General features: G+C 36.8%; 1 protein-coding gene across 1 annotated transcript in view; it reads left to right on the top strand.

The window, feature by feature from the left end:
- VPS50 (VPS50 subunit of EARP/GARPII complex) overlaps positions 1 to 17,028 on the top strand; it is a 154,572-nt gene that overhangs the window by 13,578 nt on the left and 123,966 nt on the right. Inside the window, 2 exon segments of the mRNA XM_007939810.2 lie at positions 7,881 to 7,923; positions 9,225 to 9,323. Coding sequence (XP_007938001.2) covers positions 7,881 to 7,923; positions 9,225 to 9,323 — 142 coding nt within the window.

Genomic DNA, 17,028 nt, shown 5'->3' with positions numbered 1-17,028 from the left:
CCAACCTTCCTTCCGAGGAGTGGCTGGTGGGTTTGAACCGCCAGCCTTCTGGTTAGCAGTCAAGTGCCTGAGCCACTATGCTACCAGAGCTCCTAGGCATAGATTAAAGGATAGTTTTTTTCCCTTCCAGAGATGGTATTCAGATATTTGTCATAGTTATTTAAAGATAACGCAGATTGGATTACACACTTTTTATTTTATTAGGAAGTACATAATTGGGTAGATACCAGTGATGTTTTGGTTTTATTGATTTTGATTATACTCAATAACCACTATTAAAAACTTGATCATGTCCTTTATACTATTTAAGTTGAGTGAATAGTTAGCTCTAGTCTATTGAATATAATAGGAAATTTTCTTACAAGGTCTTCAAAGCCCAAAAATTCACTGCCATCTTCAGGGCCCTGGAAAACACTTAGTTCATTTTTGTGGTGAAAATCTGTTACAGTGGTAACAGCTTGTTTGTCAATGCGTGAAAATAATTCAAAGTTATATATTTACTGAAGGAGCTCTGGTAGCACAGTGCCTAAGGCATCTGACTGCTAACCAGAAGGTTGGTGGTTCAAACCCACCAGCCACTGCATGGAAGGAAGACTGGGCAATCTACTTCTGTAAAGGTTTATGGCCTCAGAAACCCAATGGAGGTTACTATGAGTCAGAATTGACTCAATGGCAGTGGATTTTTTTTTTTTTTTAATTTACTGAGTTTTTGCAATAGGCCAGTCAGTTCACTGGAAAGTGTCATTTTAGTGATGAACAATATGTGTGGTAATCAATATTATGCCTGTAAAATACAGACTCCATCGAGAAGGACATGCCCTGAAGTAGGTATAAGTGAGATGGGCCTTAGAGAGAAGAAAATCCAATGCACAGCGGAAGCATTGGGGTCCAACCCCCTTTGGGGGTCAAGAAAGGCTTCTGGAGGAGGACCTGGGAGAGGAGTCAGCTAGGTCAAGTTACAACGGGTTGTGGATGAGAGATACTGGGCACCATGAGTAAAACGTCTGAGGCAGAGCTGCTGAGTGAGATAAGGACTGCAAAGTATCTATTGGAATTTTAGCAGCAAAGAAGTCATAGTGAAACAATGAGAACTGAAACAACGCGTGTTAGCGCAATGTGAAGAATGTAACCAGTGTCACTGATCATTATGTCCAGAAACTGTTGAATGAGTTTTGCTTTGTATATTTTCACCAAAAATAAAGTAAAACATTATTTATTATTTCTTTTAAAGTCATAGTTAACCTTTGTGGAGGCAGTTTTGATGGGAGGTGGTTGAAGTGTAAGTATAAGGAAATTTTTTTCAATAAGAAAGGAATATAGGGATACGATTAGTTGATTTGTGGGACAGTTTGAGTCCACCAAGATGAAAGCCACTTTGTTCTAACTTTATTGTTTTTTGCTTTTATTGGGCAGAAGCACCGTTTTTATTCTGGACATTCATTTTTCTTTTGCTCTTTTTCGTCTGTTCTTCCAAACACAATACATGACCTATTTTTGATCTCTCTCGGTGGGGCTGGTCAGACTATTCATTAACACTTTAAAATTTCATATAATTGTCCTGAAGTTACAGAATTTAGCCAAAGGCAAGATTTAATCTTTGCTTGGCTCTGAATGAATCAGAGTGAAAAATCACTTGACGCTTTGGTAATCATAGGAATAGTAATTAATTTCCAGCTGAATTTAGATAATCTCATTTTCTTTAACATTAAATTAATTTTCAAGTCTGTCGATGACTAGAGAATCACAAAATACATTCCTTTTAGAAGTATCCTTTAAGAGGCATAGCTCAGTGAGGTTTGGGGTTTTATGAGACAGAACCACTCCATGATTTAGAACCATTTGTGGATTCTGCTGTGACTTTTACACTGCAGACAAGTTCATTATGCAGGAAAACAAATGTACCTGCTCATCTACCTCTTCATCTTTCCTGGGTAGATCTTGTGTTTTTCCTTTTCTTCCTAGTCACATCTCTCCTTTATGGGAAATAAGGTTTTTGGTTGAAGACAGAGACTATGTTTTTAGGAGAAATAAGATGAAGAGATTAAATGGAACAATTAAGGACGACTCTTAAGATTCTGAAAGCAGAACAAAAATTCACGTACTTGCTTATGTATAAAGAACCACTTATTTTATTTCCAGTAAATTTCAGATTATACAGCTATGCACTTTTAATACATAAAGGGCCAGGTATGCATTATGATGCACCCAGTTGGTTGAAAAATGGAAGTGAACTAGTACTCTGGTAGCATAGTGGCTAAGACACTTGCCTGCTAACCAGACGGCTGGCGGTTCAAACCCACCAGCCACTCCTCGGAAGGAAGGTTGGGCAATCCTACTTCCGTAGTGATACTGCCTCGGAAACCCAGGGAGGGGTCGCTATGAGTCGGGGCCGACTCGACGGCACATAACAACAACAACAACAACAAAGTACTTCTTCCATACTTTTTATTTTCCTTGAGATGTGCCGTGTTTCAGTATCTATAAAAAAGATTCTGAAATATCAGGTTTGTTCACTTTTACAACTGACAGGGAACATTTTTATTTTGTTTGACATTTCTTGAGTTGATTGACAAGAGTCATTTAATTGGGGTTTACTGGGAGTAAGAATTAAAATGTTTATGCTAAAGTACAGCTGTGAATGATGCATTTAAATTTTTTTCACTTGAAATTTATCTAAATTAGTATTGAGGAAAGTTATTTTTAAAAGTGAAAACTGCTTTATTGTTTTTCATTTCTTTTGAAAGAAACCATTTGAAGGGAACCTGAGAACATTCTGTCTTGTGCATAGAAAATTTTACATACTGTCAGCTAAGGGGCACTGACTGAACAATAATTCTGAATTAGATTTTAATAATATTTCTCATTAAAGCTTGCTTTTTTTTTTAGCTTTTGAAAACTGAGTCATGAGGATGGTGATAAAATAGTGATTTATAGTTTGGAGATGTTTTGAGCAAGTACTACCCTTAATAGTGGACTCTGGATTTCCTTTCTGGTGAATGATTGGTATTGGGTTCTAGACTAGGCGGGGAACTTCTGAACAGAGTAAGGACCGAGATCTTGGTTTCAGGTGCTCTTTTGCAATCTGGCTTGAATGTCTATGTTAGTATTCAGGATACTTTAAGATTGTTGGTTTAGCTTCAAGATGTTTGAGATCAAGTTTTCTTTGCTATCTGTGATTAGATTGGAGTCCCTGCACTAGGCCTCAGAACTAACTAGGCTGGAATTTCCAGATTGAAACACATCCTAGCCAATAGACAGAAATATGATAAAGACTTTAGAAGTCTGTTGCTTAAATCTAGTCTAGAAATAATAGCACTTCACTGAATCATGTGCAAAGATCAATCATGGTAATTGATATGCAGCATATAATAGAATCATGGAACCTCAAAGATGGAAGCAACCTACGGTAGACCTAACCTACCTTTATAGAGGAAACTGATGCCCAAAGATATTAAGGAACTTCACTTAAATCACATGACTTGTTAATAGAAAGCCAGGGAAATATCAATAAAATGCTAAGTACCTCTGTATTATCTTTTCTCTGTACTGTTGAATTTGTATAAAATTTTTATTTCTAAGCAATCTTTCTAGGATGTGTGTGTGTTTCTCCTAGGTGAGCCATTTGGAACACTCTTAGTTATTTATGACAATATTATATGTAATGTTTTCTGTAATGATGGTAAAAATACACTGTAGAATTGTGTGATTTGTTCCATTCAGCTTACAGATAACCTTTGATAGCTCCTTAGCCTTACATCTAGAACTAGTAATTTTTTTTTTTACCATAATGTACCTTTATATATCAAAATATTTATGAATAGATCCTTTTAACAGATCTTTGATTAATTGATTGTAATAGCTTAAATTCATTTCTAAATAGTCATTAAGGACTTCTTTAAAAGCTGGTGTTAGTGTGTCCACTCCTTCAGTAAATAATTTCATTATATATGCTTTTAATGAGTAGTAGTAAATTGTTGTCAAACTACAGTCATAGAGTTTGAAACTGTTTCTAATAAAACCAGATTTTATGGTTTATATATATATATATATATAATATATATATATATTATATATATATATATATATATTTAGAAGATTTTACATACTATTACTATTATCATGTTTGCATATATATAGGATATATATGTATTTACATAACATATGGGATGGGGGCTCTGGTGGCATGGTGCCTAAGACATTTGACTGCTAACCAGAAGGCTAGTGGTTCAAACCCACCAGCCATTCCTCAGAAGGAAGATTGGGCAATCTACTTCTGTAGTGATACCACCTCAGAAACCCAAGGAGGGGTTGCTATGAGTCAGATCTGACTCAATGGCAGTGAGTTTGGTTTTGGTTAATATATAGGCTATAGAATCATTTTAACCATAAGTAATAGAAATAAAAATCTGTAACAATTTTATAGACTCTAAAGGCCATTTTTCTCAGTAGAGAAACTAAAGAATCCTTTATGCTACCTTTCAATGAATTTAGATGTATTTCTTCTTCCCCTAAACTCAAATTATTACCTGAAAGACTGTTTTTACTAGTTGTAAGTTGCTCATTATTCCAGGTGTTCTTGTTTTTCTATGTATGCGTCTCTGGTTTCAGTCTTTGGGGGGACTTCTGAACCCCACAAGACAGAAGAGACGAACTAGCTTTAGCTCTGCTGATCTCTTTTTGCTCTTGCTAAGGCACTTGTAGACTCAAAGTCTAATGTGGTTTTTTTCCTTCTAATACATTCTCCTCCCTTTTTTCTTTCTCTGTAGTTTTATTTGTTGAGGTAGGAAATAAAATTTTACCATTTTCTTTAATGGCAAATTTGATTCAGCAGGTATTTATTTGAGTACCTGCTTTGAGTCAGCTGTGGGTTCAGTCACCGATGTTTCTTACTATATAATACAGGGTGCTAGGAACAGAATGTTGTGAACAGCAGGGGAAGGCTGTCCAGAGAAGGTGACATTTGAATTGGGCCTGGAAAGATAAATGTACATTTGTGAGTGAGAAAGGGAGAATTCTAGTTATTGTGAACAGTGTGTGCAAGAACAGAACCTAGTAGGTTCTGACTCACAGACCCCATGCATGCAGAGTAAAACTGCTCTATTGGATTTTCAAGGCTGTGAACATTTTGAAGCAGATTGCCAGGTCTTTGTTCTGAGGTGTCTCTGGGTGGGCTTAGGCTACCAGCCTGTTGGTTAGTAATTTGAGTGCTTAATTTTGTGCCACTCAGAGCCTCACGCACAGGAACCAAAACCAAAACCAAACTTACTGCCATGGAGTTGATTCTGACTCATGGTGGCCCCCATTGGGTTTCCAAGGCTATAAATCTTTATGGAAGCAGACTGCCTCCTCTTTCTTCTGCGGAGTGACTGGTATATTTGAACCACCAACCTTTTGATTAGCAGTCAAATACCTTAACCACTACACCACCAAACCTCCTATACATAAGAAAAGAGGGTTTGAAAGTCTGTTGTTTGTATGAAGATTTCACATGTTCAGGTGGCTAAAATATAGGCATTGAAAAATGAATTGGAAGTTAGTTAATTTTGTCAGATTGCGAAGGATCATGCCATACCAACCTTTATCTTTTGCTTTAATGGGAAGCCACCAAAGGTTTTAAAGCAGGGGATTATTGTGATTTTATTTCTGCTTTGCTTAGGAGCTGCAAACTCAAATGCTTTTAGGGACCAGGCATGCAACATAAATGTGAAGCTGATAGATGCAATACAGTAGAGAGTGGTATGGCCCATGCGATTTGAGAGTACTTGCCTAAAACCTTTCAAATTTAAGCTATTTGAAAATACTGTGTCTGTCAAACCAAACAGAATATTGACCAAATCCAGTCTGAAGTTAGACCTCTGCTCAGAGAGCTTGCTGGCGGATGTTGAACAATATTTATGGTATTTGCCAAATAAGTGGATGAATGGATTGAAGCTTGAGATGTATGTGTGTTGCATGTGGAAATTCATTAGGAGGCACAAGGTAGTAATGCTTGAGTTAGGACACAGAACTGAGAAGTGTAGCTGATATAGTGACCCCATATGGTACAGAGTGGAACTGCTCTATTGGGTTTGGTTGGCTGTGACCTGTAGAGAAGCTGATCACCAGGACTTTCTTCTGGGGGGGTTCATACTGCCAGCCTTTCAGTTAGTAGTTGAGTATGAACTGCACCATCCAGGTTCTTCATGAGTCAGAACTGACTCAACAGCAATGGGTTGGGTTTGGTTTTTTCGTGGCTGGATATGAGAAATACTGACATGGTAGAATCGTGTCAAGAGAATTTGATTTTAAAGAGGATTCTGAGATCTTCAGCTTGAATTGATGAGGTGATGATGCTATGTGCCAAGAAAAAGAATATGGGAAAAGGAGCCTCTCTGGGGAAGAGAAGCAGTGATATTTTTCCTTCCAGATTCAAGTGGGGTGAGGACTTATTGAACTCTTTACATGTACCAGAACCTTGTTTTCACAGCTTTACAACCTCTTCATGAAGTGTAGATATCAGTTATTTAGATGAGGATACCAAAGAGGCTAAGGAACTTAATTCTAGCTTGGATCTGAACCAAACATTTTATTAATTAAGGAAAGGACTTGGTGAAATGTTTCCTTGAGAGCAAAACGGTATACAGAAGACTTCTTTTTAAGGCTAAAAAAGCCTTTAGCCTACTTTTTTAAGTTGAGAGAGAGAGGAGCTAGAAGAGAAGAGAATTAAAATTTATGAAAGTGGTAAATAATAGAGCAGCGATCTGGAGAGGGCAGGAGAAGATGCCAGTCAAGCTTGTTGGAAGAGAATTCAGGCAAATAGTTAGGATGGTGACTGCACTCTAAAACCAGTAGCTGTTGTGTTGATTCTGCTCCTCACAACCTCATTTGTGTCTGAGTGGTGGCTGATTTTTCAGAAGTAGGTTGTCAAGCCTTTCTTCCTAGGTGCTGGTGGGTTGACTCAAACTGTCAGCCTTTGCCGTTATCAGCCAAGGATGTCAACTCTGCACCACCCAGGGACTCACTGCTTTATGGGACATAGTTGATTGAATATTTTCACATTTGCCAGATAAGATACTGTTTTATGTGTGTGATTTCACTGAGTCCCTATGAGGTAGATGTTATTATCTCCAGTTGACAAATGAGGAAACCAAGGTTCAGAAGCATTAAGTACCTTGTTAAGGTCATAAGCTTCTAAGAGGATTAGTTGGGTTTCTTCTGTAATCACTTTGGCTCCAAAGCTTAAGCTATTATTCTTACTTCTTCCTATTCTATGCTTTCTCCTGTGGATTATGTGGAATTGTGTCAGTTAGTTTAAAATAATAATAATATTCTCAGATTTATACCATTAAGTATAGATAGTAAAATTACTGTGATTTTTGAGGTAAATTTTTGATCATTTTGATACATGGTTAGGTTCATTTGTTTCATTTTGTATTTGATTTTAGAAATTACTTTCTTTTAATCTTTTGGTTTAAATTTTTAAATACTAAAAACATTTCTATGCTTCCAATAAACAATATAAAACAACGTACATTCAGAGATTTATCCTCTATCTTTTTTACTGCTACTCTAGTCCATCCCTCTTCCCCAGAGGTAACTTAACTTTTTTTTTTTCCTCACCAATTTTGGGTTGTTCCTTCAAGTTTCTTTTTGGAAACATGAAAATGTAATTTTATCTGTATGTATGTATATAGATAAAAATTTCTTTTAAATTCTAGTAGAATGAGCAGTATAGCAATACTTCCAAATGGCTGCTATAGAATCAGTAGTAAGATTTATTGCTCATACTGTCTGTCATTGAATTTATGTAGTTGAATGTTTATGTAGTTGGCATGTATTTGTTTAGCCCTTAGTTTCTCCATTTTAATGATAGATACATCTAACTCTGTTTTATTAAATAGTGAACTGAATTCAAAGCTGCAAGATACTTTAGAACAAATTGAGGTAAGAAGGGTCACATCAAAATGACGTTTTCTTTGCAGAGATTCTTGAATGGCATAAGTACACCTTATGTTTTGGCTTTCATATTATTATTACCAGTGTTTCAATTGTTATTTTGAATATCTCTTGATGTCCAAGTTAGTGTTAATCTATTTGTAAACTTGGAATCATAGGATTAGAAAACAGTGTTTTAAAATATCACCATTACCAGAAAATCCTGAAACTGTTGGTCATAGTTAATGTCCTCATTATCCAAACTGTAGCCAAAGTAACTGTCCACCTACTATTTTTTGATGACCAAGTGGTTCTTTTTTTTCAGTTTAATGACTTGATTTACTTAATAATAATTACTAGCTTATGAAAGCCTTCCTAAATTCCTAAACCTTAAAATAATATCTCACAGTTCATCAAAAATATAGACACTAAAAAGAAAAGGAAGTCATTATGAACACAAGGCTTTGCTTTCCCCCCATATTCATTTTAGCAAATATAATAAGAATAGTATCTTCTGGAATTTTTTTCTTGCTGTTTTCCTGGTAAGAGAACTTATAAAAGGTAAAGCTAGACTTTCAAATTACCTTTTATGAAAGTAGTTCTTGGTCATGAATGCAACTATTTGCTGGTTGTGAAAAAGGCTAATTTATTTGATAATCATGAAAACAGTGGCTTTAAAAATCTCATAAGTAAAATCCTCTATATATTTTTAATTAGGGCTTTCTATTGAAAACCCATTTCTTCACTCTTAATATACAGTATTATTCTATGCTTAGGTAGAAAATCATTGTTTTAAAATTATTGAGATTTAGTGACAAAAGTGTAAACCTTGAGGTATGTGCTTTTACGATCAAAGAAGTTTTTTTTGACAATTACTTCCCAGAGATTATAGAAGAATTGTTTTATTATTTCTCTATAGTTCCATGAATGTAGTTCATACAATTTTAAGATTTTAGCTCATATGTTTTAGGGAACATGAAGTTAAAAGCAAACAAACAAAAAAAACTCCTTAAAAAAATAATACACTTATTTTGTGTCCCTTGAGACTCTACACATGAATTTTTATAAATAGAAAGATTAATAGCTAAATAAACTTGATTATAGTTTCTCATGAATGTTAATTACTTAAATTATCCAAATGATCATTTATTTATAAATTTATCTAAATGTGTTTTTGTTTGCTAAATTCAGTGTGATAACAAATATTTAAATATTAATTAAAAATGAAAAATTAGTCTTACTATTTTCTTCTCTTTGCCCTTGAAGCATAATTCCATAACCACCTCTTACCTCCTCATTTAATTTCATAGGAACAGTTGGATGTAGCTCTTTCCAAAATCTGCAAGAATTTTGACATTAACCATTATACCAAGGTTCAGCAAGCTTACCGACTTCTTGGAAAAACACAGGTTAGTTTTGAAAGGATGTTGCTTTTTTCTTAATCAGAAAACTGTTGATCTTTATAATTGTTTAAGTCTGAACATTACTGAGGTAGTGTGCTTGGTGGATTGCATTTAACAGAGTTTTTATGCTGTGTTAACAGGTACAATGTAGTAGTTCCATGTGTATGTAATGTGGTGAAAACATTAAAGCAGTTTGTTTTGAGCTGTCTAGTGTGTGTCACATCTATTGTTTTCACAATTTTATGTAGGCTTTTACAAAAGTATATTATGAAGTAATTGAATGGGAGAAGACATGTAGCCTTTTTACTTCAGTTCTTGGTCCTGGATCTGAAATTCTTAATTTGGAGCTTCATATGGACGAACATAACCATTGTACATTTTCATCTGTAAAAATAGGTCCATTGCATTTATCAAGTTTTTCAAAGGATTCTGCTGTCCCAAAAATGTTCATAACTGTTCCCATAATGCGTGACTTACATACTACTCTTCCTGCTCAAGGCTTCCTTAAAAAACTTGAAATGTGTCATGGTTTGAAAACTAATTGAATCTTCTGTTGTAAAAGTTTATATATTCATCTGTACTACATTTAGACATGCTAGATATAAATGTTCCTTCATTTAAACGTTCTCCATGGGAATAACTTTAAATATAAGAATCAGGACAGAGCCAATTTCTGTGAGGCAGAGGTCAAATATATCCCAGATTTCCACATTCGCCAAGCTGCTGTACACTTCATCTCTGACACCAGCCACTCTCCCTCCCCTCAGCTATCTTCCCTCTCCTGTTTGGGTTTGTCAGTTCACTGCAATGTCTCACAGAACTCCCGAACTGCACTACAGTTAAGTGTTTAAGGAAAAATTTGGAATGAGCATCCACAAGATCAGGATCAGGAAGCATGTAGGCAAGTCTCCTTTTTAGGATAGAACAAACAGATCTCTCATCTCTCTCTCTTTTTTTTTTTTTTAATTTTTATTGTGATTTGGGTGAAACTTGACAGAGCCAATTCACTTTCCATACAGCAGCTCACACACACTTTGTCTCATGACATTGACTACAGTTTACCACAATGTAACAACTCTGCTCCCACTTCCTTCCCATAGTTACCTCCTCCCTGTGTCCTTCCCTCCCATTCACTCCTGCCCCCTGAGGTGCCTCCCTGCGCATCCCTTCTGCCCTCCCATGATTGATCTCTCTAAGGAGTGTATCTACCTAAGGTAAATGTTCAGCTGATATGCCTGTCTTTTGTTTGGCTGGAAGCTACAGGAGTGGATTAAATTCCAGACTTAAATAGCAATGAGGGGCCATAGTCTCAGTGGTTCTACCGGGCTCTATCAGACCAGCAAACTTAGACCCCTCTCTCTTTTTTTTTTTTTTTTAAATTATTTTGAGTTTTGTTCCACATTGTTCTCCCTCTCCATCCAGTATCTCCTACACAGATACCCCTCTGAGTGGTTGACAGTGGTAGCGGGGCACCATCTAGTTCTTCTGGTCTCATAGACATATAGACTGAGGATCACATGGTGTACCAGTCCCTTGGACTAATTGTTTTCATGTGTCTTTGGTTTTCCTCATTCTTCTTTGCTCTTGATGAGGAGAGACCCACTGTTGCATCTAGATGGCTGCTTGCAAGCTTTTAAGATCCCAGTCACTACTTGCCAAAGTAGGATGTGGAACAATGCTTTTGTATAGTATGTTATGCCAATTGAGCTTGATGTGCCCTCCAACTAAGTTCCTGAGCCCACAGATCCAACTACCCACTCCCTCTGTGTAGCTGGCTATGGTCAAGAAGGGACTACAACCTTGTCCCTTGTCAGCTCTACTCTATACCTGGAAATTCTTACAGAACATACAAATACACTTGTAGAAACATTGCCTGCCAACCCTATACATGGTCATGGGCACACTCCCCCCTGCATAGACATAACTAATAGTTCATCCTGTGCACCCATCTATCCATCCACCCATATATCAATGTTTGCCTTCATTGACAACGTAGTACTGTAAGTGCAGAATGGTTCATCTTAGTTGTCTGTATCTCCCATGCACCTCTCTATGTCTTCCTCTTCCTCAGTACCACTGTGCTGATCACTCACATTTGGTACCTTGAGCTTCCTTTCACCCAAATCAATACTTGTCTCTACTTAACAGTGTTCGCTCCCTTCCCCTCCCCTCCCACCTCTGGTAACCAACAAAGAAAATTTCCTTCCATGTATAAACCTTTCCTTGATTTTTTACAATAACAAACTATTACAGTATTTGTCCTGTGATTGACTTATTCTCTCGGCATAATATCCTCCAAGTTCATCCACGTTATGCGGAGTTTTGCCGATTCTGCGTTATCCTTTAGGGTTGCGTAGTATTCCATTCTGTGTATGTACCATAGTTTGGTTATCCATTCTTCTGTTAGTAGGCACCTACATTGTTTCCATCTTTTGGCTATTGTAAATAGTGCTGCAGTGAACATGGGTGTGCATATTATCTGTTCTTGTTCTGGCTATCCCTTCTTTAGAATATATACCTAGTAATGGAATGGCTGGGTCAACTGGTATTTCTAATTCCAACTTTTTAAAGGAATCACCATACTTCTTTCCACAGTGGTAGTATCATTTTATAGTTCCTCCAGCAGTGTATGAGAGTCCCAGTCTCTCGACATCCTCGTCAGCATTTGTTATTTTTTTGTCTTGTTGAACTTTGCTACTAGTGCTGGGGCAAGATGGTATCTCATTGTAGTTTTGATTTGCATCCCTCTAATGACTAATGATCATGAGCATTTCTTCATATGTTTGTTGGTTGCCTGATATCCTCCTTGGTGAAGTGTCTATTCATGTCTTCTGCCCATTTTTGAATTGGATTATTTGTGTTTTTGTTGTTGAGGTATTGGAGTTTTCTATAAATTCTAGAGATAAAGTTGCTTGTCAGATGTGTTGTTGCCAAATATTTTTTCCCAATCTGTAGATTCTCTTTAGACTCTTTTGGAGAAGTCTTTGGAAGCACATAAAAAATTTAATTTTTAGAAGGTCCCATTCATTTAGTTTATCTTCTGCTATTTGTGGATTTTGGGATGTGCTTGATAGTCTATTTATGCCATATGTTAGGGCCCCTAAATTTTCCCTAGTTTTTCTTTGAGGAACTTTATAGTTTTAGGTTTCACATTTAAGTCTTTGATCCATCTGGAGTTCGTTTTTGTGTATGGTGTGAGGTACAGATCTTGTTTCATTTTTCTGTAAATGGATGTCCAGTTTTGCCAGCACCATTTGTTAAACAGACAATCTCTTCTCCATTTAATGGATTTTGGCCCTTTGTCAAAGATCAGTGGACCATAGGTCAGTGGATCTTTTTCTGGGTTCTCAATTCTATTCCATTGGTGCCAAAGGGGCAGGGAGGCTGCATCTTCTGAACTCCTTCCTCTCACCCCACAAGAGGAAGACAGAATCACCATCAGTAGCCTAAGGCCTATTCCTGTAAGGCCAGATATGCTGCCTCCCTCCAGCCCTTTCACCAACCCTGACACCAGCTGTTCTTCCTGCAGCACCCATCACCTCTCTGCTGGGTTCGATAATTCACTGCGTAGCCACTCACAGATTATGGGGTTTATTAGGGAACTCACAGATTATGGGGTTTATTAGGGAAGCAGTAGGCTATAATTCTAGTTCAGGAATACACTCAGTCTCTCTCAGACTGCTGCCTCTCAGCCAACAGTCTTTCTCAGTCTCTCTCCTAGCAGTGCATGTCTCTCGATGTCTCTCTCAGCAATGCGTGTCTCTTGTGTGTCTTGCAGCAATGTGTGTCTCTCGCATCTCTCACTCAACATGTATGTCTCTCTCAGGAGTGCATTTCTCTCAGCAGCACGTCTTTCTCAGCCAGCAATCAGAGAGAGACTCCTGCCTCTGGGAGGGCTCCTTTTTGAGCCTGGCAAAGTGACCAAACTAACCAATCCCAACATCAGAATTCTGTACACCTGAGAGAGAGAGAGAGCGAGAGTGAGAGAGAGAGAGAGAGAGAGAGAGAGAGAAGTTCCCAGAAGATTGCTTCCTGCCATTCTCAATAGAAATACCACAGGTGAATAACATTAACAGTCAGGAGCTACTCTGCTCATGGCAAATTCCACCGTGGAATTTGGGGGTTTACAAACACTTATGGCTAGAAAAGCCATACTATGTAATTTACTACACTGCAATTGGTCTGTGTGTCTGTTGTACCAATACGAGACAGTTTTGACTACTGTGGCTGTATAATAGGTTTTGAGATCTGGCAGTGTGAGACCTCGTACTTTGTTTTTCTTTCTCAATATTGTTTTGCTTATCCCGTCTCATTCCTTTCCATATAAAGTTAGTGATTGGTTTTTCCATATCCTTAAAGAATGTTGATTGGATCTGGATTGGGATTGCATTGAACGTATAGATTGCTTTTGGTAGAATTGACATTTTCACAGTGTCAATCTTCCTATCCATGAGCATGGTGTTTTTCCATTTATGTAGATCTCTTATGGTTTCTTGAAGTAGTCTTGTATTTTTCTTTGTGCAGGTCTTTTGTGTCCCTGGTAAGATTTATTCCCAAGTATTTTTTTTTTTTTTGGTAGCTATTATAAATGCTATTGATTTCCTTATTTCTTTTTCAGCAATCTCTTTGCTGCTGCAGAGGAGTCCAACTGATTTTTGGACGTTGATCTTATATCCTGCCATGATGCTAAATCTCTCAATTAGTTCCAGTAGATTTTTGACTGAGTCTCTTGGGTTTTCTAGGTATAGGATCATATCATCAGCAAATAGGGATAGTTTGCCTTCTTCCTTACCAATTTGTATGTCTTTGATTTCCCTTTCTGGCTTTCTTGCCCTGGCTGGGATTTCCAGTACAGTGTTGAATAGAAGTGGTGATAGAGGGCATCTTTGTCTGGTTCCTGTTTGCAAGGGGAATGGTTTCAGTCTGTCTCCACTGAGAATAATGTTGGATGTTGGTTTTGCATATATGCCCATTAGTATGTTGAAGAACGTCCCTTCTATTCCTATTTTGCTGAGCGTTTTGATCAGGAATGGGTGTTGGATTTTATCAAATGCCTTTTCTGCATCGATTTATATGATCATGTGGTTCTTTTCTTTTGTTTTATTTATATGGTGGATGACATTGATTGTTTTTCCAATGTTGAACTACCCTTGTATACCTGATAAGAACCCCACTTGGTCATAATGAATTATTTTTTGGATATGTGTTGGAGTCTATTGGCTAGGATTTTGTTGAAGATTTTTGCATCTATATTCATGAGGGATATTGGTCTATAGTATTCCTTTTAGTGATATCTTTGCCTGGTTTTGGTATCAAGGTCATGCTTGCTTCATAAAATGAGTTAGGGAGGATTCCATCTTTTTTTATGGTTTGGAATAATTTTGAGTAGGATTGGTGTCAATTCTTTCCTGAAAGTTTGATAGAATTTTCCGGTGAAACTGTCTGGGCCAGGACTCTTTTTTTGTTGATAATTTTTTATGACCTGTTCAATTTCTTCTTTTGTTATGGGTCTGTTCAACTTTTCCATCTCAGTGTGTATTAGTTTAGGTAAGTAATGTGTTCCTAGAGATCTTTCCATTTCTTCCAGATTTTCAAATTTGTTGGAGTACAGTTCTTCATAGTATCCTGATATTATCCTTTTTATTTCAGTTCTATTGTGATGTCACCCATTTCGTTTCTTATTCGTGTTATTTGTATTCTCTCCCTCTTTTCCTTTGTTACATTTGCCAGTGGTTTGTCAGTTTTATTAATCATTTCAGATAACCAACTTCTAGTCTTGTTGATTTTTCTATTGCCTTTCTATTTTCTGTTTCATTGATTTCTGCTCAAATCTTTATTATTTCCTTTATTTTGGTGACTGTTGGCTTTTCTTGCTGTTCTTTTTCTAATTGTTGGAGGGCTTGGTTTAAAGTGTTGATTGTGGATCACTCTTCCGTTTTGATGTGTGCATTCATTGCTATAAATTGGCCTCTGATCACTGCTTTTGCTGTGTCCCAAAGAATTTGGTATGTTGTGTTTTCATTCTTGTTTGAGTCAAGGAATTTTTTAATATTTTTCATTTCTTCTATTACCCAGTCATCCTGAAGGAAAATGTTATTCAGTTTCCATGTGTTTGATCTTTTTCCATTTATCTTCCTGCTGTTGATTTCTAATTTGATAGCATTGTGATCTGAGAAGATGCTTTGCAATATTTCAGTGTTTTTAAATTTATTAAAGCTTGCTTTATGGCCTAATGTATGGTCTATCATGGAAAATGTTCCATGTGCATAGGAAAAGAATGTATATTGTGCATTCCTGTTATTTTCTTTGGATATGCTCAGAGCTGCGTTGGTTTCTGGGTTATGTCATCTTGTGTATTAATAGTTGGTTGTTATTGGCTATTATTGGTTCTCTGTTCAAAGGACTCCTTTTAATATCTCTTGTAAGGTTGGTCTGGTTTTAACAAATTATGTTCATTTCTGCCTATGTGGAAATCTCCTAATTTTACCTTCATATTTCAGGGACAGTTTTGCAGGGTATATAATTCTTGGTTGGAAATTTTTCTCCCTCAGGGTTTTATATATATCATCCCATTGCCTTCTTGCTTGCATGGTTTCTACTGAGAAATCAGAGCTTATTCTTATTGGTTGTCCTTTGTGGTAACTTTTTGTTTTTCCTGGGCTGCTTTCAGGATTCTTTCTTTGTCTTTGGTTGATGAGTTTGATGATGATCTGTCTTGGTGATTTTCTTGTGGAATCTGTCCTATTTGGGGTTTGTTGGACTTCCTGAGTGGATATATTCTCATCTTTCCTCATATCAGGAACATTCTCTTCCAACAAATCTTGGACAGTTTTCTCAATGGTTTTCTTTTTCTTTTCCTATTCTGGAATTCCAATTCCATGTAGGTTATTCCTTTGATGGTATCCCACATGAACCTTAGGATTTCTTCATTTTGTTTTGATCTTTTTTCTGATTGATCCCTTTCCAAAGAAGTATTGAGGTATTTGTCTTCAAACTCATGAATTCTGTCTTCCATTGATTCGATTCTACTCCTTTGCCTTTTCAATGTGTTATCTATTTCTGAAAATTTAGTTTTAATCTTCTGGATTTCTATCTGTAGATTTTGTGTCATTTCTAATTTTTCATGTATTTTGTCATTTTGTTCTTGTTACTTCTTCTGAAATTGTTCTAGGATTTTGTCCATGTTTTCCTTGATCTTTCTCTCAATCTTTTGAATACCTAAATATAATTCTTCTGAATTCCTTATCAGGGAGTTTCAATGCTACTGCTTCTTTTGGCATATATTCTGGGTCTATATCCTGCTCCCTTGTTTCTACCACTTTATGTTGCTTCTTTGTTTTGATAGTGATGGTCTGTTGCCTCTGAGACATTGTGACATTGTTATATTTAGATTTCTGCTGTTTGTGAAGAGCAGTTAAGGGTGAGTCAGGCTCTTCTTGGTGGTCGTTTTATCATTGGCCCATTGGTGGAGAAGGAAGTGGTGGCTCTCACTCAGTGAGTGGAGCTGCAGGAAGGGTGAGTGTGTATATATGGGTGTGTTAGATTGGGTTCTCTAGAGAAACACAAAAAACCCAGCAAAGTATATATATATATATTTAGAGAGAGAGAGAGATTTATCTTAGGTAAATGGCTCACAAGCGTATAGAAGCCGACAAGTCCAAGCCGAAAAGTCCGTCTCTGGAGGAGATGGGGCTTGCGGCCGCCTTGGCTT

This window comes from Orycteropus afer, unplaced genomic scaffold, assembly GCF_000298275.1.
Source record: "Orycteropus afer afer isolate SDZICR_OR568_19922 unplaced genomic scaffold, OryAfe1.0 scaffold00063, whole genome shotgun sequence".
Lineage (NCBI taxonomy): Eukaryota > Metazoa > Chordata > Mammalia > Tubulidentata > Orycteropodidae > Orycteropus > Orycteropus afer.
This window is presented reverse-complemented; position numbering and strand designations above follow the sequence as displayed.